Consider the following 27,303-nt stretch of genomic DNA (forward strand, 5'->3'; position numbering starts at 1 on the left):
TGTTTTTTTCTTTTTGAACATGTTAAATTTTAAAATTTGTTAAACGAACAGGCAGTAACAGAAGGAATTTTCATTTCGACAAGAAATTCGCCATTGGATCGGCTCGATTGACGCGAGTTCGTTTGAACGCTTCGAGCTCGGCTTCGGAGGGCTCAGATACAGCTTCCATTGAGTTGTACTTGCGCTTCCTCTCGTCTGTCGCCAGAAATTTGTCAACCTGAAGAATGAGTTCTTGATCTCAAGCCCCTTTTTTTGATGTTTTACCTCTTTGATTCTCTCCCGTTCTTTTCGAATAGCGTCTTCAATATCTTGTTCTCGTTTTTTATCCGCGTCCTTCTTCGCCTTCTTCGCCTCTTTTTTCGCTTTCTAGCAATTTTTCTAGCGCTTTTGAAAGGTAAATCTTCGACTTACTTTTTTGGCTTTTTTCTTCTCTTTTTTTGACATTTTCTTTTTGCTCTTTTGCTTCTCCTGGTGAATTTCCATCAACGACTTTCCTGCGTTTTCGTCTTCGCTTTCAGAACTAGAACTAGAGCTAGAATCGTCGCTGGAAGAATCTGATTTGGGATTCGCTTCTTCGCTTTTGATGATTTGCGGGACGAGTTTTGGGGGAGCCATTTCGATCGCATTCGATTCTGTTGATCCTTTTCGCCCTTTTCATGAGTTGAAAATTTTTCAAAAAAAAGCTAGATAAGCTGAGATAAAAAAAAAAGGCTAAGCTGTGCTTAGCTGGGCGGTTTTCTCTTGAGCTAAGCAAATCTAAGCTGGAAATGTATTATTAGACCTAAGCTAAAATAAGGAAAGCTGAGCTACTATTTTTTGTGTTCAAGCTTAAGCTTAGCAAAGCCAAAAATTAGCTTAGATAATGCATGATTTTCTTTCTGAAATAATTTGAATCAACATCGTTAGGTCTAAGCTAAGCTTAGCTTTTATTGATAATTAATTATTTTTTGTCAAAGCTAAGTAGAGTAAAATTTTGGCTAAGCTTTTCCCCATCGAAAAGGATCAAATATGAAACTGGCTAAGCTAGCATAGCTAAACTAAAATGAAATATTTGACCGAAGCTTGGGAAAGCGCCGCTTCTTCAGAAAAAAATAAGCTTAGCTTAGCCTGCAGCTTAGCAAGAGTTGAAAATTCACAACTCTTTCCTTCCTTATTGGCGATACAGTAAGAGTTCTTGACCGTCGACTTGCAACATTTGTAGCCCCAGTCGCCAGCGTCCCAGAAAGAGCCCCAAACGGCCGTGTGATTTCCGATGAGGACGTCTTCTTCGTAACGAGACTTAATTTTGGCTCGTTCTTGGCCTTTTATGACCTGGCCGGTTCGCGAGTATTCCACGTAGTTTTCTGTTTGCGCGAGGAGCAGCTCTTTTGGCGGCGCCTAAACGTTTGTTTTATTGCTCCGCGAGGGGCGCAAATATAAATCGAGAAAAAAAATGAAAAAATGAGTGAAATTATAGAAAATCTCGTCTATGTCTCCGAAATTTGAAGAACTTATAAAATGAAGTAACTGTCATTTATCTCCGAAAAAACACCGAAGATACGGGTATAATCTAAAGTTTTTAACCAAAAACTCCCCATAAAAACTCTCTAGCTAATGAAACGATTCAATAATTTAACGAATTTCACAAAATTGTTCTTGATATATTTTTATAAAATGAAAAAGCCGATATAAGACAAAGTTTCCATTACCCGTCACCACCTTCATTCCTAAAAAAAAAGCTCTCAAATTTATGAAAAAAATTGAATAATTTTATATTTAAAATGTTAAAACACCATTCCAAGATTCATCAAATATTCCACTCCATCCTCAAAAATAAAATACCTAAAATAGTAAAAACTGACCTTCAAGTGTTCCATTCCTCCGTATTTGTCCAAAACCGACTGTTTCAATTTCTGCGAGTGATCCTTTTTCTTCTGCGTGTATGTTTTGCGCAAGACGGCGGCCTTGGTCGGCTCCGCTTGGAAATGAACGTCGACTCCCTTGTCCATCGCGTCCCAGGCGAAGACCTGCGCCTTGGCGAAATCGACAGACTCGCCAGTGTGGCGAACGAAGTTTTCTCCTGCGAAATCGACTTCGTCTGTTCCCTGGAAATTAAATAAAACCCAAATGAATGGAGAAATTAAAACTTGCCTTTTCAGTCTTTTCATAAGGATTTTCACGCATGGATCTTGTCTTTGGATCGTAAAAGGCAGATTCAGGGTCCAAATTACGCAGGTATTTGGCAGTATCTTCTCGGATTCGCAGGTTTCGGACGGAGACAGTTTGACGCTGGTCGACGTTCATTTGGTTGTGCATTTTCACTTCGTCTTCGTCGTATTTGTCGTCGTCTTTGTGCTCAGGTAAGGACTCGTCGATTGTGCCAGATTCGATTTCATTTTGAAGCCTGAAATAAATTTATAGCCGATAAATTCTAATCATTCTTTTTTTGTAAAAAGAATATTCTGATTATTTTTTATCTCAATTACTTCTAAGAAATTCAATTCATATTTATTAAAATTCTGTCAACAGAAAATATAATACCTTTTTAGGTACTTTTTAGGAAAGACTCTTTACACAGATCAAAAGTATAAAGAAATACAGATTAATTCAAGTAAAATCATAGGACTTTTACCAATTGTCGGCGATTCAAAGTTTGATGCAACATTTTATAAAAACATATCGGGAATTCAACAGTGTTTTATTACGACGGGCAAATCCGTATTTATAGGCAAACATAGCCAAAAGAGGGAGCTAAAAGTCCCGCTCAAACCGAGAAATAGTCAAACAAGGTGCTCCTTATCAAGATTGAAAATGCCAGCTCTCGCAGAGAGAGAGAGGCTAGTTTCTTACCGCGTCATCAAAAACCATTTACAGAGATGTGCTGGGCAATTTTTAAGTTTTGGGAAATGACATTTTGACAATTATAATTTTGGCTTCAAATTCTTTCTTACCTCTGAGCGTTGATGGCTTTTCTGGCAATATCAATCTTCTGATACTCTTCAAAAACTTCAAAGCGGTGTCTAGCCGGATCGTATCCATTCCACCTGTCTCGTTTTCCCTCAAAACCAAGCTCCAAGTTCGGCTGAATATATTCGTCCGGTGCAATGTCTTCTCCCGTCCATTTTGCTCCTCGTTTTCGCGGCCGCTCGAGACAGTCCTTTTTCTTGTGCGTCATTGCGCCGCAATTTTCACAAGCGCCTTTTCGAAAACGAGTGGAGGATTTTTGAGCGGGCATTCCTCGGTGGTACCAGTCTCCGATCGTGTGTTTGAGCGAGTCCTTGAGAGAGTTAGGTTTTGAATCGAGCTGAGCGAGCTGAGCCAGCTCGAAACCTGAGCTAGAGCATTCCTTAGAAATTCTAAGTTAGAATAGTAATCGGACTATCGTAGGTCAGCTCAGTCTGAGCCAAGTAAAGTTTGAGCGGAATTCGCTCAAGACTCAAGTCTCGGCCAGTTAGTTGAATTCGAGGTAAATCTGCTCAGTTTGAGCCCGCTCAGCTCAATTTGAAATAGCGAAGCTGAATTTGAGCGAGCTCAGTTCATTTTGAGCTAGCTCAAATTATTTGAGCCTGCACGTCTTGAGCTTGCTAATCAATTGTCCGAGGTTGATCTGGAGCTAGCCTTGAGCTCAATTCTCGCGCAGCCTAATTTGAGCTAGCTCAGATTAGTTTGACCTTACTGAGCCGGGCTAATCTCTCAGTTTGAATCAGAAACCAGTTCCAACTGAGCTCGACTTGAACACCTAAAGCCAGAAAAGTCTTCAGCTAAACTTTCCTCAAATCATAACTCCATTCCTTTGGTTTGTGCTGATGCGAGAGCGACGGTTTCTTTTCCTTGTCGATGTACCATGGAACGCTGGCGATGTAGCTTGGAATGTGTGGATTAATAATTTCGCCCTTTTCATCCTTTTCTGGCTGCGCCGTTCCGTCTTTTCGCGCCTCTTCGAGTTCTTTTTTCTCCCTCGCTTCGCTGCGGCTCAGTTTCTTGGGCACTTCCGCTTCCATCCGCCGCCGTTCAGCGTGAGTCAGCTGCTTCGGCTTTGGATAGAGCTTTCCAGGCTCGAACGATGGATCCATCACCATCTTCGTCGAATTCAAAATACGATTTTCTGAAAAGAAGATTTTTTAGTTTCTCGCTGAATTGGGAAATTTTTTGAAAAAAAATTTGGCAAAATTAACTTAAGCCGAGAAAATAATATGCTAAGCTGAACTAGTTGACGAATATCACCCAAAAAAGCCTTTCTAGCGAAGGTATTACTTTTGTATTTTTCATTTATTCAATATGAGAGGTATCAATGTTGAAGTGAATGGCAGAAAATAAAAATGAACAGAATTCAAAAACGTAAAAATTATATATTCTAGTGACCGATCGACAAGTCCAGTGGAAGAATGTCTAAAATTTCCTCGCTGCTGGGCAATTCCGACTGAAAATATTTTTATGAAAACAGTGAAAAATGTCCGAAAGGCACCTTTCGCAATGTAGGAACTTGAAGATTCGCAAGAAAACCAGGATCGCTGAACTGTTTTCGCGCTTTTTTGTTGATAATTTGTTGCCACTGCTCGATCTCTTCTGGGCTGATTGGGTCGATTCTGCGTTTCGTTTGAAAGATTTTATTGAAGTTTTTCTTCACTGAAGGTTCTTCGAAGAGCTGCTTCACCGTTTTCGCGATTTCGGTGGTCGGCTCTTTCTTTTTGTTCATGAGTGAAGTTTGGGATCGTGTTCGTCGCTGGCTTCTGAAGAAAAAATGGTTGTTTTTTACTCTACTATTGAGGCCGTAGAGATCTTGGCGACCTTAGTCAGGGTCCGAAAGGAGCTCGCCTGTGCAGAAAACCTGAGTCAGGCTTTGAAGAAGCATTAATGAAAAGCCGCGTCGCTGCTTCGTTTTTTAAAAATTCGCTACGCACCTTTTCATTAATGCTCTTTCAAAGCATGACTCAGGTTTTCCACACAGGTTCCCGAGCCCAGCTCAGCTCGCTGCTTCCAGACTCAGGCTTTTTCACAAGTAGGTTGCGCCTTTGGCATGTTAAGATGAAAAAGCCGGCATGGCTTTTGCCGCTTCAAAAACTACTAGACTGACTTACCCTTCAGATAAAATAGAAGAGGGATCGATCTCTGACTTTCTGGATCTATTGTTGTGATTTGTCCTGAAATAAAAAAGTATTTTTTGAAACGAATAAAGTTTTTCTTACAATCGAAGATTTCCCAAGTGCTCTGCGAGTTCTGTTCTCAGATATCCGTGATATGGAATAGTTTTATTTTCTTCGCGTTCTCCGATGCGCCTCAGGCCAAGAATATCCATGATGCGTGCTTCCTCTGTCATCCTAAAATATGGATTATTTTCTGCCACTTTAGAACTAAAGTTTGAGTTTTGAGTAATAATTGAAAGGGAGAGACATCAAGAATCGTGATATTTCTATCAAAATTAACGTAGTGAGACCCTTATTTTTAGCCTGATTTAATCGAAAAGCCGCTAGCGGCTTTGGCAAGCAAAATAAGAGCCGCGCAAAGTGCGGCTTTTCCTTTTGCATAGCTCGAAGCTGCAAACTCTGAAGTCCTCCAAAATTAACCTACAGACACCCTTATTGAATTTCCTCGAAAAAAATTCAAACCTTTATCAAATTTCTCTAAAGGTCGGAATTTTAGCAAATCTTTTATTCAAAGATGTCTTTCTTTCGCTAAATTGCTAAATAGGAGAATTTAGAATGAAGAATTCAGAATTCTGATGAAGATTTCTGAAGCCAGATTCGCACGAATGTGTCTAGAGAATTTTTATATTTCTAGTTTGATAAAGGTTTGAGCATATTTACCACCAGATTTTAAAAAATCAAGAAGAGGCTTGCTTCCAGGAATATCATCGAAAACCGCGCTTTTCGAGGGTATCATTCCGTTTCTCGAAGCCGCAAGGGGCTTTTCTTCAAAAAATAAGGGTATCCCTATGTTGATCTCGAAGAAAATCACGATTCTTGAAGTTTACCCGCACCAATTCGGTATGAACCTTGATTGGAAGATGTCGTTCATAACCATGCACTCAAAAATGTCTTCCAAAAGGTTGAATCCAGTGTCCGTATTTGTCGTCAATCTGTGAAGCAGCTGACGAAGTCGCTTTTCGGGATAATTGTTCGGGTTAAATTCGGACGTGTCTTTCGGTTTAGTGCATAACGTCAAGGGAACGATCTTTTGCTCGGAGCGTTCGTAAACCAATTCTCCGGGCTTGAATTTGTTCATAAGCGCTTCCAGAGCATCTGCTGTCGATTCGTACGCGCTCTTCAACTCGGGTTAAAAAATGATTCCTAAAATATGAGCGAACGCCCGGATAGACGATGTTTTCTTTGCAAATACCAGGAATTGGGGAATTTTCGATTTGCGAAAAGTCAACAAAGCGAAAGCTCTTTCAAAAATAAAAATTTCTGTTTGGCTAAGCAGAAGAAATTTCGGCTCAGCTAAGCAAACCTGAGGCAAAGCTAAGTGAGAATGAGCTAAGCCTGCCAGGAATTTATTGCGAAGTCCTTCGAAGCTAAGCTAAGTAGCTTAGTCGAAAAGAAAAATTGGCTTAGCTAAGTTGCGAAGAAATTAGGCTTTTTAAGCTAGGCTAAGTTGGACGATTTTCTTTTTGCTGAGCTACGGTGACTCAATGGCCACACTAAAATACCAAAAAAAAGTCGGCTAAGCTAGCTTAGCTGAAAGATTTGGCAAAATGCTTTGATCAGCAAGCTTGACTAAGAAAATATTTGTAAATCTCAGACTAGTTTTTTAACCCTGCTCTGGAAGCGATTCCAAGTTCGTGCCACGTCCTGTGGAATGTTAAAAGTGACGATTTCGCAGCCCACTGGCAATCTGTACTCTGCCTGGCCTCGGTGGCTACTCTTTCCATTTTCTTGCTTCGACATCTTTTCACTTTCTGGAAAAAATATCGACTTGAAATTCAATTTATTGACTGAATTTTAAATTTTGAAGTTGGTATATTTTCTTTATCAGTTTCGAGCAGTACAGTAGTGGGCGAGCAAAATCCGTTGTTTCAGCCGGTTTTCAGGTAATTCAGTTTTTCAGAAGAATCAATAATCGGTAAGGCAGGTTTGTTACTTTGATTTGTTGCGTTTTCCGAGCTGTGAGCCGATGGACATTGTTCTCGAAGGATTGGCAAGCTTCTTCTTTGATGCGTCTTTTCCGTGCTTTCCTTTCATCTGAAAGAATTACAGTTAGAATCATTCAAAGTCAAAAATGATAATTGTTTAGGGAAAAGGTTACTCAAGGGTTAGGGCTAGGGTATGTAAAATTCTCAAAATAGCAGGGGCAGAGGGGTTCGTCCTTTCAGCCAACCAGAAGCCGGTTTTTCATTTGAAAGCAAGTCAGAGAAGAGTTAACACCTATAAACCCTTAATTCCTAAATCAGAACAAGCGAATTCTAGTAAGGTAACCCTAACTTCGTAAGCGATTAAACGTCAAAACGTTCATAAATCAGCCGGTGCTCACCTTGATGTCCTTAATTTGCATAAAGTCGTATTCATCGTAATAATTGTTCTCGAAGTTCGAGTGGATTTCTTCTTGAGAAAAGAGCGACTTGGTCATTTTTTTCCTTTCTTGGTTTTTTTTCCGTTGAATAATTTTCTCCACCGCGAGTTTTATACCAAGCCGGGTCACTCTCGACGCCACCGGGTGTCACATGAGTCGTTGTTTTCAACAACTCAAAAATCAATTTGTCAATTTTCGTCATATTTTTTCATTCTAAAACAGCTCACGTGATGGGCGACCGGGGTCTTGTGATGCGCCATCGGCCTGGTCTTGACCTCCAAGAAAAAAAATCAAACAGCAATTTTGGAATTTACGAGGAGTGAGTCAGAAAGCTTTCTTTTTGCAAAAAAAAATTGGAACTTGTCAATTTGAAAGGGAAAAAAGCTTGACTTGGTGATCCTCGCCGCAGGTGGCGACCATTGAACAGTCTCGGAAGCAGATTTGCGAGACGAAACCGACATGGCATTCGTCTCTCGATACAGTCGATTCTGAATGAAGATTCTGAGCATTTCTGAAACAATAATCGACTTGCACTGGAATTTTTATACAAGAAATTTGTTATTCGTGAAAATCTTTTGCGAATAATATGGAGGATTCTGATTGACTGAAAAGCTTTTTTGAGCACTTTGATTGGTCGAGCAAAAAATGATTGAAAAGATAGAATTCTGCATGTAAATTTGCATTCGGCCAATCAAAATGCCCAAAAAATCTATTGGGCGAATCAGAATCCTCGCTTTTATTAGTAAAAGTTTTGAAGATTTGTGTCATCATCCCGAAAATCCTGCCGGTTTTTCCGCTCCTACCTAATTTAAGATCTCCATTCTCAGTTTTGTACAATTCCAGGGCGCCGTCTTCCTTCCCCAGCAGCAATAATGACTCTTCACTATTTTTCATTTTCACACAATCGACTGCAGTCAAAGCTTGATCCGACTGTAAAGACGACGCTTTGAGCCACTCTCCATTTTCCATCTTCCAAGTAATGAGCTGCTTATCCCGCCCGGCAGTGAGAAAAGTTTGATTGTCGAGCCAGCAGCAATTCCAAATCACACGCGAATGGGCCTTCATTGATTTATCGAAAATCTTTTCCAACTCCCAGGATTCTCCATTTTCGTCCCTTTCAAAAAAAGTTCAAACCAAAATTAAAATTCTGCTTACTTTAGTTTCCACACCATCGCCACTCGATCGCGTCCAACTGAGAGCAGCCTCTTACTGTCCGGCGAAAATCGAAGTTGAATTACAGTTAGCTGATGCTGCTCCAGTTTCGCTAATGCACCGGGCTTTCCGTTTTGAGATCCGTCCCAAATGAAAATCGATGCTAAAAGAAACTTGATCTGGTGTTTGGTTTTGATGGGTTTTTGTTGGTTCAAGGTGCTTTTAGATGGTGTGATTTGGGTTTTCTGTGGGTTTTCGAGGTTTTCGACCAGTTCAAGCGGGTTTAAGTGGGTTTTATTTTGCTTCAGATGGATTTTAGCCGGTTTATTTAGAGATTTAAGGTGGTTTTAGCGGGTTAATGATGGTTTAATTTAGGTTTTATATGGGTTTTGGAGGTTCTCAGTGGTTTTAAATGGATTGAAAAGGGTTTTAGTGAGCTAATATGTTTTTTAGAGGTGAAAATATTTTCTTGCAATTTTGAGAATTTCAAGGTTTCTTGGCCAGATTGGAGCATTTTCTTTACCTTGGCTCTTTTTCGAAGCTTTACAAGACGAGGCAATAAACTTTCCATCAGGAGAAGAGGTAAGTGACTGTAGTTCGGAGCCATGGCCGTACAACTTTCGCTCTTCCCACCAAAGAGTGTTTTGAAGAAGATCGGCTTCCAGTGGAACTGCGCCAAGCTAAAAAAAATAAGCGAGAATGCTTTTATGAGGCAGAAACAAACGTTCAAAGCGGTGAATTGATCCTCCATGTAAGACTCGTGCGCGGCAATTTCCCTGTCAGCGTTGACTTTTCCTTGCTTCTCAAAAACCGCTTTGTTGGATAATCCAAGCGCCGGCACAGCTGCTCCTTCTGGTTCATCTTCTGTTTCGCCCACATTGTAGCCGGTAATAGCTTCAAAATTCTCGCGGAAATTTCGCGTTGATCTGAAAACTCGAATGACCTTTTCTTCGGCGCCAGAAGCGAAGCGGTTTGATCCAATGCTCGTCATGCATCTGATATCGTGTCCGTGGACTTGCGGTCTCGCGCATTCGGCCCAGAAGATTTCGGAAGGTTCCGAAGATTGGTTTTGATTGTTGATCCGGGAATATAGACGAGTTGTCTGGTCAAAACTTGTTGAAAGTAAAAACGTCTTGTCTTGGCTCCACGAAAGATCTCTTAAATCATAATTAGAGTAACTTAATGAAATACCAAAAAGTTAAGGTTTATCAAAAGCTAAAGGGGGGTTAGCCAATCAGAAACCCAAAGAACCTTGCGAATTTGAGGGTGGTTTGCTGGTTTTTGATTGGCTAAGAGGACCTTCCTTTAATTTTTAGGCATTTGACCGGGTGGAGCTAGGGTGGGCAAAATATCGGTGAATGGTCGAAGGGGTTGCTTAATTCTGATAGGGAGAAAAATATTTGCAGGTTTCTTATTGGCTTAGACAACCCTTTACCTAACCCCTGTTTTAGCCCTTGGAAAACTAACCTTACTGGTCCAAAATGACCACTTGGGCTGATGCTAGATTTCCACTGCGCCTCCTCTTCATTCCACCACCACAGATAAAATGCTCCATTGTACGAGTGCGCTAGAATTCCAAGTTTTCCAGAGTCTGATCGACCAGCTGTGACACCAAGAAATCCCATATTCGCTCCGCCAAAATCGCCGATTCTAGCCACGTCTGACCAAGTTCCTAAACTTTGTTCTTCCTCTTCTTCTTCGATTGCTTCGGCGCTAGAATTTGAAGACCAGACAATGACCGACTTGTCCATGGAACTCGTGACTAAATGCAGCTCCCCCTCGATGGAAATCCAGCAAGAAGAAGTCGACCAATTCGAGTGGCCGCGCAAAATCGTTTCTGTTAAAATTTCAAACTCTTCTTCGATCAAAATTTTCTTGTCCACTTGAAGTCTGTCTTCGGTTTCGACTTTGTCTTGCTCGTTTTGCTTGAAAATCTTGATCACTCTTACTTTGTTGTCCTTGTTTCTGGGCTCAGCAACCTGTGAAAAAAACCTGTGTCAGACAGGGTCAAGACAGAGCTTGAATAATGAGGACTCTTTCTGGACCCTGACTCAGGTTTTCTACACAGGTTGCCGAGCCCAGCCTTGTTCGTGACAGATAAAAAGATGCTGTCCTCCAAAGTCGTCGAAGAAAAGCTCAAACTCGTACTCCAATCTTCTCCAATTTGAATTTTACTCGTTTCCTTCAGTTCTCCATTGAATTCTTTGTCGATCAAAAAGAAGCGGACGAAAAAGTCGGAAGTCGCAACTGCCAGAAGAATTTCCGTCGTTGAATTTCTTCTCTTGACTTTTGTCGACGCAACGCAAATTGGATAAATTGACTTGAAAACATGCTCCTTCGTTCTATTTTCTTCTTCCTCGTTTTTCGCATTGACTCGTGTTAATTTTAAAGAAGAGTCTCCCGCAATCGAGCAAATCACGTTGTTATCGTCGTCGAAATTCACGAGACTCAAGGAGCCTATCGCGTCGGAGTGAATTTTCGACAGCTTTTTTACTTCAACGAGACCGTTTTCTTCCACTTTCCAGAGAATTATTTCTCCGTCGACGGTCGCACTGACGATGAAATTCTATATTTCGGTTTTTTCGAGCCTCTGTATGAGAAAACCTATGCTCAGCAGCCTGTGTAGCAAACCTGCCGCATAGTTCTGAAAGAATTGTAGAAAAAGCCGTGTAGCGGCTTCTTTGAGAGCAAAACCGCGAAGCGGCTTCGCCAAATTTCCAATTTAATCTATTGGAAAGCCTTGGTGTAGCCACTGTACGCGGCTTTTCAATACATTTAAAGATCTCCTTCAGGATCCTGCGTGAGTTTTCTGAGTCTAGGAAAGATTAACTTGAAAAGAAAAACCGTTCCTTATCGCCAGAAATTCTGTTAATATCACTCGAGTGTCGATTAAAACACTGAATTCTATTTTGCCGATTCGGGCAAAGCCGATGAGCGATCAAAGTCGACCTCGCTGACGCTAGGAGCAGTCCGCTTTCTGGGACCCAGTAAGTCGAGTCCGGCTGACGATTCGTTGCCGCGAAGACATGCTCTAATCTCATTCTGAAAAGAAACATTTGGAAACTCAGCTTTTTTATCCAGAAGCAATCATTTGATCGAGCAAAGAAGTAGTTTTGGAGAGTTCGATTTGTTTCTCTTGAATCGCCGACGATCTTTTTTCGACTCTTTCCGTCAAATTTTGAACCTTCTTCACGAATTTCCCTTTTTCTTTCACCAACTGTTGATATTTCTGGTAATCAGAATCAGCCTCTGATTTCAATCGCTTTTGAATTGTCTGAAAATTCAAGATGAGTTTGAAAAATCTTTTCATCGGGCCTCACTATTTGCGCCTTTTCAAGCAAACTTTCTCGAAGCGGCAAGAGTCAAGTCTCAATTCTTACCTTTGCATATTTTTTCGTCGCTTTGACCGATTCCTTGATCCGTTCAATATCATAAATCTCATAATGCGTCAGCGCGTTTTCTGAAATCTCCGTCATTCTAGCGCCGCCAAAGTTGCATCTTCGAGAAGAAACAACCGCCGAATTCACTCCAAGAGCATTTTTTGTGAAATAGTCGCCGAGGACGCCGAAAAAATGGTGCGTCGGATTTCCCAAAATTTGCAGCTCTAATTCTAGCTCGTTCGTTTCTTTGGAAAATGAGAGGACTTGGCCGTCGAGGACGCGGGTGACGGCGGTGGAGTAGAATTCATTCAGCCAGTCCTTGTTCCCAAGAGAAATGTTAACAAAACTCTCGTCGGGGCCATATTCGTAAAGATATTTCTCCATGATTTTATATCTCTCGTTAGTGACCAATCTGTCCAAGGAAAGCTTCAACAGTCTTCTGCACGATTTTTCGTCATTTTTGATCTTCTGTCGCGCCAGTAAAAATCCTTCGACTGTGAAGAGTCCTTCTTTTTCGATCAGTTTGATGTCTTCGGGTGTTATTTCTTCTGGATGGACTGTTTCGCCTGTTGAAATTCCGAGGAGAAGTTTTATATGCCAAGTTTGGCCTTATAAGGGTTGGAAATTTTTGAATGTTTTTAGCAGGCTAAGCTAGCTTAGCTGGGGAGAAAACTAAGCTAAGCTCGGCAATTCTTCTAAGGTAAAGAATCTTAGCTTAGCCAAGCTGAATCAGCATTCTTTTTCTAAGCTAAGCTTAGCTCAGCGAAGTTTTGACTTAGTTGAGCTTAGCTGATTAAACAAGTAAATTTCCATGATAATTCTCAAAAGAAGTTGGCTAAGCCGGCTAAGCCTTGAGGAAATTAAGCTAAGCTGAGCTTAGTTGACATCGAAGCTTGGCTAAGCTGAGCTAAGCTATTTTCATTGAAAATTTGTAAAATTGAGCTAAGATGCCGCTTTCGTGGGAAGGGCTTAGCTGAGCTTAGCCTTAAAAATTTTCAACTCCTTTCCTCGCTGAATATATCGAGTGAATATTTCTTCTTCCGGCGATTCGAATTTTCCGATGGCGCAAAAAGTCAGTCCAGAGGAATGAAATCCTATTTCTGGGAAAAAGCGGCTTTGAAGGCCGATTCTTTTGATTCTCTCGAGTTTGTTTTCTACTGACGGAAGAAATCTTCGATCTGGAGCTTCGCTTCGGACGACTTCGCCGCCAGATTCAGAAGGAAGGAGTAAGGGAATATCTTCTGTGAAGGGCAAGTTGTCGTAGTTCTCGAGGAGGGTGTCTTCGATGTTGGCTTTGAGGTCGATTAAATTGGTATGTGGAGGTTTGTAGACTGGAAATACGCCGCGGAGGTTTTCGAAAAACTGCGGAAGGGATGATTCTGGAGGATTTGTTGATTTTGGCAGCTAGAATTTTTGTTGAATTTTCGCTAGAAAATCGCGCCTCGAAATTTTTCCTTCTTGAGTTTGACAGTATTGATGAGCAACTACAGTTGATGACAGTAATAACTTACTCTTGGAAGTCGATTAACCCTTTGGACAGCTCGATTCATTTCTCTGCTTCAGAAAGATTTCTCTCTGAATGAGGCGCGCTCCACCAATCAGCGCGTGGCTACAAATTTTCGTCAATTTCAACGACTAAAATCGACAAACCATAATGGAGGCACTGTTGAATGAAATCGAAATGGATTCAAATGAGGAATGAATGCCTGCTTTCATCATGTTTCCACAAACAGTAGATTCTCTAGAATAGCCGAAATCCAGCTTTGTTGTTTTCGGTTTTCGATCAGTTCGAAAATAATTCGGTTACACGACGTTTTCAGCATACCGACGTTTTCAGCAACCGACGTTTTCAGCATACCGACATTTTCAGCGCTGCTGAATTCGTCGGTTTGCTGAAAACGTCGGTTTGCTGAAAACGTCGTTTTTCACCTGTAAACGCGTGGGCGTTTAGAGAGGCAACCATTTTATCAAACTTCATCTGAAAAAGATATTTCCGTAAATCGTAAAATAACATAAAATCGATGTAATATTAATGAGTCAGTTACAAAGGATTATATTTAATAAAATTATTATTTTTATCCTTTTAAATATTGATTTATCATGATTTTCAATGTTTTAAAAGCATATTCACGAAACTGAATAATACGTTAATACTGTTAACTAACTGGTGACTATGATTATTATTATAATTAATAATTATTAATTATGTATTAAAAAAGATATTTGGCTTATCTTATTACTTTTTCAAAATAATGCATTTTTAATGACTCATTTAGAAATGCTTTTAAACTTTTAATTAGCCAATTAAATTCCGAGAACATCGTCTTTAGATCCATTTGTTTGAAAATGTCGTCAGTGCAAACGCCCACGCGTTTTCAGGTGAAAATGGATGTTTTCAGCAAACCGACGTTTTCAGCAAACCGACGAATTCAGCAGCGCTGAAAATGTCGGTATGCTGAAAACGTCGGTTGCTGAAAACGTCGGTATGCTGAAAACGTCGTGTAACCAAATAATTCGCAAAATGAACTCGATTTGCTGCTGCTTTGGCAAAAACTCGAACGCTGTCGATGATGTTCAAATTCCCTTGCAACCGAGGTCAGTATTGATATTTCGTAGAAATACAGTTATTTCTATGTCTTCAGCGCGCGCGCACCGTGCTTTGTGGCCCCAGTCCCAAAGCTCGATTTGTCCGAAGTTGCCGACAATGTTTCTTACGGAACTGGCTGTCACACTGGAACAAGATCTTTTGGCTCGGAAATAACGACTACGAGGACTTCAGGAAGCTCGTCCAGATATTGGGACACTGAGGCGATCGAGCGACTGGAGACAGAGAAGATCTGCCACAAGATCATCGACGATTTGATCAATGCTCTTCCCATTCGAACCAAGCAACGTAAGTTATTCTTTTCAGTTGTTTTTTTTACATAATTTTAAGTCGATCGAGTTTTGTCTGAAGTGACTCTTTCGTCGCTCCGACCGACTTTCTCGGGACTTGAGCCGACGTTTACGTCGACTTCGGCAAGTAATCTTCCATCAACAAGGACTGGCAAATCGATCGAAAATCCTTTCTTGTCGCCAGTTGGGGAAGCGACAAAGTCAAAATCCCGAACTAAGGAATACAAGAGAGCTCAGGTTTGAAAGAAGAGAAGTATATGTCAATTCTTATGAATATTTTAGGGAAAAATTCGATTGTTTTCACCATTTATGGTCGCTGATATTTGAAATGCGAAGATTCAGCAGATTTTCATCTATTTTTTCTCTCATCAATTCATCTGTACTTTTGCAATAAAGTCAAATCTTGTAATCTTGGCTCGGCACCTGAGCAGAAAACCTGAGTCAGGGTCCGAAAGATCGCCAAAATTTAGAAATAGATTAGAATGATTAATTTGCGAAGCCGCTACAGGGCTTTTCATTTTAGATCTTTTGGACCCTGACGCAGGTTTTTCACCCAGATTGCCCAGCCCAGCTTTCCTCTTTGATAATTTTTTTTAACAGAACGGTAGCAAGAAAGGTAGTTCATGATATTTGAGCGGGTTCATTTTTTATTTTTAGTTAAAATTTCCGCTCGACAAGTAGCAATTTGTGCTCAGCACAATATCAAGCGCCGACTGGGCGCCAGCCAGTTGTAAGTACATTCGGCAGCGAAGAATGACATCAAAACTCGGCCAACAGAAGGGAGGTGTCTGGAACCGACAAAAAAATCCCGACAAAATTTTTCATTTTTTTCAAGTGAATTTTAATGGCCCGCCATTATCTGCTGCGCTGACAAGAATTTCTCAAAACTACCTAGAAATGTCTATTGTGGCCTGAAAAAGCCATTTCTGCATAGTTTTCAGAAAAAATTATTCTCAATAAATTTTTAGAATATTTTTTATTAAAATTTTAGTCGGAATTTTTTTGTCGATTCCAGACACCACCCCCAACAGAAGCCGAATTATTCATCTATATTTTCGATTATTCTGAATGAAAAATTCGGCCAACTTCTTATGTTTTCTTATTTGAACCGAGACTCGAAAATCGAGAAACCTAGTTCTACCCCCAATGTTTTCTGGACAATTTCTGGTGAAAAATTCGGCCAGCGGAATTCTGATTTTCATAGGACACTCATGGACACTTTTCAGATTGGATTTGATCACTTTCTACTGATAAAATAGCTGGTCAATATTGAGGTCAAATAATTCGGCCACTCTTAATCCGAAACATGATATGATATGGGTAAATAACGAACACTTTGTCTACTTCCGCCGAGCCAGACAAAAAAATGTTTTCCGAAATAGCGCCTTCTGCGGAATCCGTCATTAGTAGACTAGTGTAGTTAAACACCAGTCGATATTCGCTCAAACTGACGAGTGTGGAGACTCTGGACCCAATAACCTTGACAGTGCCAAGAAGCTACGCAAGAGTAGAGCAAAGCTGTCCGTCGGACCTGATCGAACGTCTACTCCAAAGAAGAGGCGAAGATTCGAAAGTATACTTTCTAACCGACGCTCTAGGCCACAAGGAAATGCTCTTGATTCAAACCGAAGACAACGATGAAGGTCAGTAAGAAAGTCATAAAAAATCCGCTTTTACAAAAATAAATATAATAATAATAATAGGAATGGGGCATGATTCTCAAGGATATTAGTTTTGAAAATAATTTTTAAAATTTATATAATTTAAAGAAACATCAATTTTAAAAATCAATTTAAAATTTTTACTCTTTATAAAAAATATAATATAAATATTATATTATATTATATTATATTATATTATATTATATTATATTATATTATATTATATTACAAAATAAAATTTATATCATATTATTATACTTATTATAAAATTATAGTATAAATATTATTATTATTAATAATATTTTTATAAAATATGTATTTGATAAGATTTTACAAAAGATATCCTAAAAACCGATCGACAATGTTTTCCATAATATTTTTTAGTACCAACGATCGACTACTCGAAAAACCGCGAGGATCACTATGTTTGCAGGCTTCTTTTACACTTGCTGTCAGCGAGAAGAATCCACCAGGAACTGAGGAGCCGTCAAGAAAAGGGTGGATTTGGGACCAAACGCAACAAACAGGCAAACGATCGGATGGAAAAAGACGAGTAATATTCCACAAGGGAAGTTCAGAAACCCTCGTTTGTCTTTGACAGACTCGAGAAAATCCCTGACAGATACGAAATGCCCGACTGGGTCGAAGAAGAAGATAGTCGTAATAGACAATCGCGAGAGAAGAAGCAAACGCGCAGCAAAAAACCAAAGAAAGCAAAGAAGAAACAAATCGCCAGATCGATGGAGCCAACTTCGACTGGTAGACAACGCCGCGCTCAGAACAGACTTTCAAGAAGCCAAGGCAACGATTTACCATCTCAAGAGTCTCACGGGGAGGTTTATTTAAAAAAATTAAGAATAATATCATAAATAAAATATATACATAAAATATATTTATAATTACATAAAATATTAATAAGTTAATGAAAATAATAATAAATTTATTATGAATATAATAAAATATGGTTTAATAATTTTATAAAATATTAAGCTCGAGCTTGATGACAGCGATGGAGCAGATTGGACAACAGTAGGAAATCAAATTCAAGCAAAGTGCGAAGAGTCGGATAAAGAAGTCTCCAAGGAAATTGACTCGTTGGCTGAAGAGTTCGAAGAAAACTGTCTGCTGGAAGAAGACTGCGAAAGAGGTCTCGAAACAAGCGAGCTTGAAGACAGTTCCTGCCCAGTCCCGCCAGCTGTAGCGAGGCAGATTGATGTCGACAAGGTTTTGAAAGAGAATTCGGCGCTGAAGGAACGACGTGAGGCCCTCTTGATGTGTCAAATCTGTTTCGAGTAAGTTGTTTTTTAAAATTCATCAAATCAAGTATCAATTTTAGATTCTACGATGATGGAAAGCACGCGAAATTTTCGCACGGCTGTGGTCATGGATGCTGCTTGACTTGCATGAAGATGGAATTTGCTCGGCAACGAGAATGAAATTAATTCTCGAATGAAAATAAAACCTGGTGGTTTTGTTCCATTTCCAAATCGATTTCTCTCCAAAAGGGAGCTAAAACCATGTGTACCGTGTACTGGACTAGGCAACCTGAGTAGAAACCCTGAGTCAAGATCTGAAAGAGCAAAAATAAAAAGCCGCTAGCCTTAGCTGCCAAAAAGTCAGTCATTCTATATCTAGGAAGAATCGACAGTATTGCCAGCGTCAATGAGCGGAATCACTAAGCCGGAACCGGTGTGCTTCTCATTCCGGGAGATTAAAATTTTCAACTCGATATAATTCTGGAAAAAGCTGAAAGAATCGATACAAGTAAAAAAAACGACCGTGCGTCCGCCTTCTTCTTTTTTTAATTATATTCACTTGAAGCTAAATTTGAATAGAATCAGGTGGAAAGGCGAATTTCCAAGCATATCCAGCAGCTGTTAGGTAAAAGACAGGACCACAAGCGACAATCATAACCTGGGCTCGGCAACCTGTGAGGAAAACCTGAGTCAGGGTCTGAAAAATCTCTTATTGGTTTTGTGAGGCCGCTCTTTTCATTTGAGATTTTTCAGACTCTGAGTCAGGTTTTCACACAGGTTGCCGAGCCCAAATCATTATCGAGTAAATACTAAGTCCGGCTATGTGAGCGCCCTGGCAGAAAGCTTCTTTGTTGAAGACGCAGTATGCATACGACAAAAGCTAGAAAAATGTTGGAAGCAAACGAAAAGTGAAACTTACCCAAAGAGAGAAAATATGCGTCGAAAGATAGACTGAAATACCGAGGGATAAAACAGCAAATGTTTGAAAGCAAGAAAGCAGATTTAAATCGACGCCGATAATTCCGACAATCCCACTCGCCATTCCCACGATTCCATAAACAACCAAATTTGCTAAGAAAATGGTCATTGAAATCAAGGAAGAATAAACCAACCTTTATCATATAGAGCTTGTATTCTGCTGTTCTCCGGGTGGTAAATAATGCATCTGATCAAGCAATAAATCATCGAAATTGAAATTTGAACGGCGGCGATTGCTTTAAAATGGCGACTGAAAACAAGGATGACTTCTTTGAAAACAAATCTTTTCTTCTCTTACTATTGGTTTATAGACAAGTCGATACTTTCCGACGGATAATGAATATTATTCGAGGAAGAAAAGGAATTTACTAAACTCATTTTTTTGCAAAAATGAAAAATACAGAAATGAATCGAGTGAAATCAAAAATCAAATATTTTAGAATCTTGCAGCTAATCGTGAATCCTTGTTTGCTCGCTTCGCTACTCATTTCTCAAACAGACCGTTTTCATAAGCTACTGCTTTTTCTGAGATTTTAGGGATCCGAATTGATGAAAAATATGATATTTTAGATATCGCGATTCTTTATTCGAGCTAACTTGAAGACCGGCCCAACGAAATTGCTCTTGCGGGAACCAAAATTTCGAGAAACCTGAATTAAGGGTGTCCATCCTCATACTGTCATATTAATTATACACCCCTAATCTATGACAGTATCTATAAATGAGAGAGGTAATGAAAATGATTTAAGGAGATATAGGCCGTTAAATTTTCCCGATTTCACATTTTTCTGAAAATCAAATATGCTCGAGCCAAAAATTTTGCATAAATATCTTAGCTTATCCTTGCCTGAATATGGCCTTGCTAAATGAACTCTGTTTTAATATTTTAATTGTGTTTTATTTATTTAAAAATTCTCGTCACGGTGAAGAAGAAGACGCCCTGTCAACGGGTTAATTAGTCCTCAATAGTTTCTTCGCGCGTATGGACCTGGTCTTCCAGGACATGATACGTTTCTTCCAGCGCCCATCTGTTTTTGCATACTTCCGCCATCAGTTTGATTTCGTTGTGAAAACCTGGCAGTTTTTGAAGTGAAGGAAAAAGTTTTCGTCAAATCTCGTATAATTGCGATCATTGCTAAAATGTTGTCTTTTACGAACACCCCCGGGCTTGTTTTTTACGATTTTCTGGACTTTTCGTCCTTTCTTGAACAAAAAATTTCTTGAGTAAAAATCAAGTTCTCATTTTTCGAGGAGATATGAAGCCTATCAAAGAAGAAGTGCCGAAAGACCTGAATGGCCGAGCTTACGTTCGCCTAGTCAACGAAGCCGAGGCTATACGCAAGTTCAACGAAACGGTAAATACTCGTTTTTTTTTCTATCAGAATTGTATTTTCAGGCGACTGGGCCATCATTTAGGATTTCGGAGGTCAGCGAGCTTGACTGCAGGGTTCGGGAATTTGAGCTCACGCTAAAACTCAAGGAAACAAAGCTTGAGACTCATGTTTCTTAATTTGAGTTTTGAGAACTCAGAGATGAAAAATCAATTCTGGCGATCCATGAGCCAATCAAGGAAGCGCTCGCTTAATTTGAGTTTTGAAAACTCAAAACTCTCAAATCTCCCAAAAACTCAAAACTCTCAAAACTCTCAAATCTTCTCAAAATGATTTCTCAAGCCACTTTGAGTTCTCAATTTGAGGAAATTTGAGCGTCTAGCCAAAATGAGTTTTAACTTGAGCTCAAATTACCGAACCCTGCTTGACTGGATCGTCGAAATCGATGGACCAATCGGGTCGAAATTTGAAGGGACTTCTGTGCCTTTTAGCTTTCAATTTGCGGATAATTATCCTCTTTCGGTGCCGTTCATTCTCTGCCAAAAAACAATCCGAGGAACTTGTTTCAAAAAGAACAAGTCGCCGCCTCTCGAAGTTTTTGACTCTTTCAAGTAGCGTTGTAAAAAATATTTTCTTGTTTTTTTATAAATTCAGCGAGTCTTCGCCATGTGAAGTAAAATTGCTCTCGATTCTTGAAAATCTTCAAAACTTGATGGCTAGCTACAAAAAGGGGAGAAAAAGCAACAGCAGCGAGGAAGAAAACGATTGTGAAATCATTTCGCCTCTCGAGATCAACGACTCTGAACCTGAAATAAAAACTGAACCGGAAGAAATTAAGCAAGAAGGAACTCTCCAGAGGAAAACACGAAAAAGAGTGGCAAAAATGTCCCCGGAAAAAGCTCCGCCAAAGAAGAAACTGGGCTCGGCAACCTGTGTTAAAAACCTGAGTCAAGGTCTGAAGCATGGGTCGAGTAAGAAAATAACGCTCAGTGATGAAGAACTAGAACGAAAAATAAGAGAAGCTCAAAAAAAGGAAACGGTGTAAGTTAATATTTTTCGGGTTGTGTTTTCCAACTTTTATTTCACCGATGAAAAGTTTGATGCTGCTAAAAAAGAATTGAATGATGCTTTTTCTCTGAGGATAAAGAAACACAAACAGAGTATTTCAGAGCTTGAAAACAGGAGGAAGGAACTATAAGAAACCCTTTCAGACGAGCTTTGACGATTCTGGGCCAGAATTTCTGGCATTAACCCTTTAACAGGGGCGTGCAGGTTTGACCTGCACGCGTGGAAACGGGTAGCCAATCACAACCTCGGATCCTTGATTTCACTCAATCATCGATAGGCAAAAGCGTAGGCAAAATCAACCACCCTGTTAAAGGGTTAACCTTCTCTATTTTTACAAATAAAGTTTAACAAAAACTGTCACGATCTTGTCCTTTGTCCTCTCTAGAATATGAGTATTTTTGAATAAAAACAGGTTCGGATAATCATTTTCCGTAAGTAGCAACCATCAAAAATGAGTGTTTTCAACGAAGAAATTCCCGAAGAACTTGCCCTCCGTGGCGGTGCCTACGTCCGTTTGGTCAGAGAGGCGAGGGACATTCAAAGATATAGCGAAACGGTTTGTATTTTTTCTTGTTTGAAGTTGATTTTTCTTAGGCGACTGGACCATCATTTTCCTTACTTGAAATAAGCGAAGAATACTGGACCTTTGAGATCAGTGGGCCTGTTGGATCAAAATTTGAGGGAAGAAAATGGCGATTTTCTTTCACCTTCCTCCATGACTATCCTCTTTCCGCCCCTCTTATAAAGTTTCTGGATGAAACTGTTGAAGGCACTGGATTCGAGAAAAACTCGCCTGTAATATTGGAGTAAGTTTTCGAAAGCGAGATGATCTAAAATAGCAATTAGTCTGACGGCAATACCTCCTGTGCGCCTAAGATTGTTGCAAATTCTACAATCCCTGCAAAACTTGATGGCCTCCAAAAAGAAGGAAAATGGCAGCAGCAGCGAAAAACAAGGAAACGACGAAATCGCCCCTGATCATCATGATAACTCATCTGGCCCAGAAGCGAAGCAAGAAGAAACTTCTCAAACGAAAACGCGGAAACGAGCAGCAACAACTTCTACCAAGCAAGCTCCATCAAAAAAGAAAAAGACGACAAGTAAGAAAAATGAGCTAACAGACGAACAAATAGAACGAAAAATCAAGGACGCGCAAGAGAAGGAAACGGTGTGATTTAATAATCTTCAGTTTTTAAGCTCGAATCTTTTTATTTCACCGGGAAAAGGTGGACCGGCAAAAAGTAATCTACGAATCAGCGAAGGCCGAATTGGATTCTGCTCTGGCGCTACAACAGAAAAAACGAGAAGAAGAGCTCGAAAAAGTCAGTAAAGAAATTCAAGAGCTGGAGAAGAGACGCAGAGAGCTTGAAGAAACTCTCAATGGAATCTGATGAGCAAAAAATCCGTTTTGAAATTTCGCCAAAACTTGTCATTTATAACTTTTTATTCGTGGAAATAAAGTAGTTTGGTATCGATTGAAAAATCGGAAAGAAAGGGGAGCAGCGAAAGTAATTAGTTTGAATACGTCCATAGTTGTCGATCGGTTAGCTTTAGACCTTGCCTGGGGCGTGTCTTCGTTGAAGGCCTGAGGGCCGTGCGCGCAGCGACAGGAGCGAAAAGAGTATCGCGTGTTTCTCCCTCTTCTGCCTCCAGAGGCCATCTATCCTTCCCGTGTCTCTTTTATTGGCAGATAGATTGGTCAGTGATTTCTTGGAGGTAACGGAAACAATGACAGAGACATAGGCCTCGCCTCGACAAGCAGAAACGTGTCTTCCGACCAGCAAGTACTTCTTTCGTTCAATCTCTCGTTTAGAGGTTAGATAAATGTAACCGTCTAACAAACGCCCTTTCTGTTGCGTGTCTTTACTAATCGCTTTTAGCTTTTTATCGCCAACAATTATATTCTTGAGTTTCGTCTTCCCCGGCTCACTTCTGGAGATAAAATGCGAATTGCCCTCTTTCGACTTTTTGACAGTGCTAAAAAATTTTCATTTTCAATTCCTTAATTTTTATTCCTAGATTTTTTAAAGCGTTCTCTTGATCATTTTGTAGTGAATGTATATAAATTATTTTGCTATCATTAATTAATTATTGATTATAAATTATAAACAGATAACTTATTATTTATAATAAATGACTTATAAGCTAAGAATCTCAGCTTTATGCTTCAAGAATAAAAGTTAGGGGTATTGGACCCAAGAAAGTCTGGGGATCCCCTTAAGGGGGTGGATATCAAGAATCGAATTTTCTGTCAGTCTTTTCTCAAATTCTTAACATAGTGGCCCCGTAATTTTTTCTGCTCAAAATTTAACTCAGGCAATTATCTCTTTCCTATGAAAGCCAAAAATTTAGATTTCTTGAGCTTTTGAGGACAATGCAAATCGGGCACCTCCGATTGTCGCCAAAATGACCATTTTGGTAAAGTTAGCGATCTTTGACGAAAAATTATATTCAAGAATTTTTTTTTAATTCAAAATTTGGGCTGCCATAGGAAATAGAAAAGGGTCTTAAGTTTTTGTTTCAAAAGTAAAATAAGGGTGTTAATATTTTAATTTTGGGAGAAAAGTCTGCCAGAAAATGGCAATTCTTGATATCTACCTCCTAAAGCTAGCCATAACCCCCTGGGTTAGGAACTCCTATTTTTTTTTGGTTCTTTGTAGAACAAGTCGATAGAGAATCCTTCTAGTTAAGCCGACTATAAATCACCTTGATGTTTTATTTTCGTCTCAAGAATAAGAGCTCAATTTAGAAGAGACGGCAACAGTGCCCTGCCGCCCTCAGCAAAGAGCCACTAAATAGGGGTTGAGCTCGCAGCCCGGTGGGAGGCGCTTCTCACTTTTTCTCGCCTAGCTCAAATTTTTGTGTATTGGACGGAGCTGTACTTATCCCTTGTGAAACCAACCGGCAGGATGGCAAAACAACGCTAGGCTAACCACCCTGAAAATGGAAAAACAACATCATTTCTTTGTTCCTTAGCTACCTCCGCAATTGATAATAAAAGTGCGCGTTTTATAGAGCGTTTATGATGAGACCGTTTCTTTAGACTTCTTGGCTCTCAGATTCAAGCTCTGATTTATTACTAATCATCTTTTTTAGCGAACTTCAATCCAATTTTTATGGCCATTTTAGTTAATCAAAGAAATTTTTGAAGAAAATTTTTGTTAAAAAAATTATCAAAATCAAAAATTTAAAGCCTCACATGGAAAAGATAAGGGTCTCAACTATCGATAAAGAAAATAAAATAAGGGTGTCAGAATGTTAAGTATAGGAGAAAAATATGCTTGAAAATGACGGTTTTCGACGTCTATCTCCTTAATGAAAGTTGAAAAAAAAGCTGAGACAGAACTGTCAATGATATTTAATCTAATAGCAAAAAGAGCGGTGTGAATAAACCAGCTTCCATCTTCGAAAATTGGCGAAATGGATCTTAATCGCGTTGTTCTTAGGCTGGACTTGATGCGTTTTCGAGTTTTATTGCAGAGGAAACGGTGCATGGTTCACGGCTGGTTAACATTAAATTCGAGCACGAGTCATGCCACTCTCACCTTAGTACATACCTGCCTTGCGATGCCAACATTTCCGCAAAACATTTCGTGAAAAAACATCAAGAATTTTTGATTTCTTACTAATCCTCTTCGAAATTTATTTGAGCTCTTCAGTAACGCAGTTATATTTCGCATAAAATTAATCCCAACAAATAATTTCAAAAGTTAATCCCAACATTTTCAATTTGCGATGATTCATGTCTCAGTATCATTTCAGGATCCGGTCTCGAAGAACGAACTGCGCAGATGGCACTGACGAGTGGGGAAGAATACTTCCCAATAGGACGATCATTCTTCCAGGCAGGGCTCGAAACTTAGCGATGTGGCGATGGAACGCTCAAGGCGAATCGCTAAAATTGATAATTCATCACAGAGACAACATTTTTTTTTCTTTAAAAATAATCAGGTAACGCTTTCTTCAAAAAGTACAAAAATCGCGCGCACGTGATTGGCCAGCGCGGGCGACCGCGCGCGGCGCTGTCGAAGACACGGTGCACGGTCAGCCTAGCTATTAGCCCTGTCGCCCCTTCCTTTTCACAATTGTAACGGTCGATGCGGCCGGCAACATCTTTAAAAAGTTAAGCTCGGAAGATTGCAGTCTCGTAGATCTCGGCGATGATTACTTGTTAGAAAGATGCAACTCTGATGGCGGATCGCGTTCTAGGGTATATTGTTCTGACTTTCGGCGATGAAAATGCGTCAATTTCTGTTCCGGAATTTTGTTTCGGAAGGAAAGCTAACAACTTGGGCTCTGAGCAGAAAACCTGAGTCAGGGTTCTGAAAAAGCTTTAATGAAAGCCGCGCAGCGGCTATTCTAGAAACGAAGCCGCAAAGCGGCTTTGCCAAAATTTACTAAATTGATTGTTAAATTTTTTAGCCGCTTTGCGGCTTCGTTCCTAAAAAAACCGCTGCGCGGCTTTCATTTTAAGACTTTTAGAATCCTGACTCAGGTTGCTGAGCGTAGACTAAGAATTCTTTTTTTGAAATTTTTTCAAGAGAAGCAACAAACTTCTGAACTGGTTCAAAATGGTGAAGCTGAATTAACCGAAACCCAACCGCATGGGCGTTCTTACCGGTAAAAGACACTGCCTAGTCCCAAATCTGCCACTTTATCCCAGGCATGGTCAAATTTATCAAACTTTTTTTTTGTATTTGCGGATAAGATTCCTTTTCTTTCTTAATTTATCCCGTGCAGTTATAAAAACACAGCGGGGGATCAAAGGGGCCGCACCGACAGTATATCGCTTTGTCACTTTTTGCGTTTCTGGGCTGAAAATATTGTCGCAACAGCTGCTCATTTCCAATACACAAAAAAGGTACCAACTTGCAGGAAGACCATTATATCTCCTTTTCCTTTCTTACAAGTGAAATTTGCGGCGAATACACAAAACTGCCTTTCGCGTTCAACCCTTTATTGCTTCCATTTGCCACTCACTCGACATTGCAAACTTCGTCCATTGTTTCGAGACTCATTATGTGCGCAACTTTGGATATTGACGCACGCGCCGCGAAATTAACTCGCATTATGCGACTTCCGTGCCGATTCGATGATAAACATGTGTATTACACATTATGCTGATTATAAGATCGATTTCAGGTTGATCAAATTTTATGGTCTTTTAGCAGCTAAAACATATAATGATAAAAAATATTTATAATATTTCATATCTATAAAATAGTTTCAATATTCAGGACTAGATTCTGCACCATGTCATGTACAGGAGACCTGAGTCCAGGGTTTGAAATCTGAAAATTTTGCGTGAGCACGAGCACGCGTGAGCACGTGGGTGCTCGAAATGCAGTGAGCATGAGCACGCGTGAGCACGGGGCTGCTCAAATTTCAGTGAGCATGAGCACGGGTGAGCACGGAACGCTCAAATTTTCGTGAGCATGAGCACGCGTGAGCACGGGGGTGCTCAAATTTTCGTGAGCATGAGCACGCGTGAGCATGCTCACTGAGCTCACTCACGTGCTCATGAACAGCTCATGCTCACCTGCTCATGAGCAGCTCATGCTCACTTGCTTATGAGCTGCAAGTGTACGTAGAGTATTTTCAAAATTTAAAATAAAAACCATAATAAAGTTAAAATCTTGGATAATTTAAATTTTAACAACAATGGGTGAGGGTGGGGTTGGGGACATTACTGAGATTGATCACCTCAAAGGTCCTAGCCAATGTCAAGCCCCTTAAATTAAGAAATCAAGGAACGGGGCTGAGACGGCCCGAAGGGCCGTCAAGCCCCTTAAATTAAGAAATCAAGGAACGGGGCTGAGACGGCCCGAAGGGCCGTCAAGCCCCTTAAATTAAGAAATCAAGGAACGGGGCTGAGACGGCCCGAAGGGCCGTCAAGCCCTTAAATTAAGAAATCAAGGAACGGGGCTGAGACGGCCCGAAGGGCCGTCAAGCCCCTTAAATTAAGAAATCAAGGAACGGGGCTGAGACGGCCCGAAGGGCCGTCAAGCCCTTAAATTAAGAAATCAAGGAACGGGGCTGAGACGGCCCGAAGGGCCGTCAAGCCCTTAAATTAAGAAATCAAGGAACGGGGCTGAGA

At 40.1% G+C, this 27,303-nt stretch overlaps 7 protein-coding genes across 9 annotated transcripts; 2 read left to right on the forward strand and 5 right to left on the reverse strand.

Annotated features, from left to right (window-relative positions):
• Window positions 1-4,084, reverse strand: LOC145705361 (pre-mRNA-splicing factor SLU7-like). The gene is made up of 8 exons (XM_081782829.1): window positions 3,747-4,084; window positions 2,931-3,256; window positions 2,131-2,383; window positions 1,842-2,084; window positions 1,145-1,377; window positions 412-649; window positions 265-366; window positions 1-217 (listed from the first exon to the last, which is right to left on the reverse strand). Exons 1-8 carry the CDS (start codon window positions 4,056-4,058, stop codon window positions 71-73), a joined length of 1,854 nt encoding a protein of 617 aa, XP_081638955.1. The 5' UTR covers window positions 4,059-4,084; the 3' UTR covers window positions 1-70.
• Window positions 4,085-4,229: 145 nt separating this feature from the next.
• On the reverse strand, window positions 4,230-6,262 carry LOC145703579 (uncharacterized). Of its 3 annotated transcripts, none has more exons than XM_081780957.1 (5): window positions 5,972-6,262; window positions 5,166-5,297; window positions 5,058-5,120; window positions 4,445-4,709; window positions 4,230-4,399 (listed from the first exon to the last, which is right to left on the reverse strand). In XM_081780957.1, the coding sequence occupies exons 1-5, from the start codon at window positions 6,199-6,201 to the stop codon at window positions 4,334-4,336; spliced, it is 756 nt and encodes a 251-aa protein (XP_081637083.1). In that variant the 5' UTR covers window positions 6,202-6,262; the 3' UTR covers window positions 4,230-4,333. The 3 variants fall into 3 exon arrangements, with proteins under 3 accessions (XP_081637083.1, XP_081637082.1, XP_081637081.1); XM_081780956.1 differs by having other exon boundaries at window positions 5,957-6,262; XM_081780955.1 differs by having other exon boundaries at window positions 5,951-6,262.
• Window positions 6,263-6,886: 624 nt separating this feature from the next.
• Window positions 6,887-11,277, reverse strand: LOC145702150 (elongator complex protein 2-like). Its single transcript, XM_081779359.1, has 9 exons — window positions 11,269-11,277; window positions 10,715-11,203; window positions 10,105-10,589; window positions 9,362-9,794; window positions 9,161-9,317; window positions 8,641-8,800; window positions 8,289-8,599; window positions 7,447-7,973; window positions 6,887-7,157 (listed from the first exon to the last, which is right to left on the reverse strand). The coding sequence occupies exons 1-8, from the start codon at window positions 11,275-11,277 to the stop codon at window positions 7,849-7,851; spliced, it is 2,169 nt and encodes a 722-aa protein (XP_081635485.1). The 3' UTR covers window positions 6,887-7,157; window positions 7,447-7,848.
• Window positions 11,278-11,492: 215 nt separating this feature from the next.
• Window positions 11,493-13,646, reverse strand: LOC145702151 (uncharacterized). Its single transcript, XM_081779360.1, has 4 exons — window positions 13,529-13,646; window positions 12,992-13,421; window positions 12,018-12,625; window positions 11,493-11,911 (listed from the first exon to the last, which is right to left on the reverse strand). Exons 1-4 carry the CDS (start codon window positions 13,565-13,567, stop codon window positions 11,711-11,713), a joined length of 1,278 nt encoding a protein of 425 aa, XP_081635486.1. The 5' UTR covers window positions 13,568-13,646; the 3' UTR covers window positions 11,493-11,710.
• A 730-nt stretch (window positions 13,647-14,376) lies between these two features.
• LOC145703241 (uncharacterized) lies at window positions 14,377-15,321 on the forward strand. The gene is made up of 4 exons (XM_081780577.1): window positions 14,377-14,612; window positions 14,660-14,910; window positions 14,953-15,149; window positions 15,195-15,321. The coding sequence occupies exons 1-4, from the start codon at window positions 14,407-14,409 to the stop codon at window positions 15,237-15,239; spliced, it is 699 nt and encodes a 232-aa protein (XP_081636703.1). The 5' UTR covers window positions 14,377-14,406; the 3' UTR covers window positions 15,240-15,321.
• Window positions 15,322-18,598: 3,277 nt separating this feature from the next.
• Window positions 18,599-19,227, reverse strand: LOC145702152 (uncharacterized). Its single transcript, XM_081779361.1, has 4 exons — window positions 19,106-19,227; window positions 18,942-19,057; window positions 18,749-18,900; window positions 18,599-18,709 (listed from the first exon to the last, which is right to left on the reverse strand). Exons 1-4 carry the CDS (start codon window positions 19,183-19,185, stop codon window positions 18,599-18,601), a joined length of 459 nt encoding a protein of 152 aa, XP_081635487.1. The 5' UTR covers window positions 19,186-19,227.
• Window positions 19,228-21,656: 2,429 nt separating this feature from the next.
• On the forward strand, window positions 21,657-22,436 carry LOC145705437 (uncharacterized). Its single transcript, XM_081782915.1, has 3 exons — window positions 21,657-21,762; window positions 21,801-22,012; window positions 22,053-22,436. The coding sequence occupies exons 1-3, from the start codon at window positions 21,658-21,660 to the stop codon at window positions 22,378-22,380; spliced, it is 645 nt and encodes a 214-aa protein (XP_081639041.1). The 5' UTR covers window position 21,657; the 3' UTR covers window positions 22,381-22,436.
• Window positions 22,437-27,303: the final 4,867 nt, after the last annotated feature.

This window comes from Oikopleura dioica, chromosome PAR, assembly GCF_907165135.1.
Source record: "Oikopleura dioica chromosome PAR, OKI2018_I68_1.0, whole genome shotgun sequence".
Taxonomy (NCBI): domain Eukaryota; kingdom Metazoa; phylum Chordata; class Appendicularia; order Copelata; family Oikopleuridae; genus Oikopleura; species Oikopleura dioica.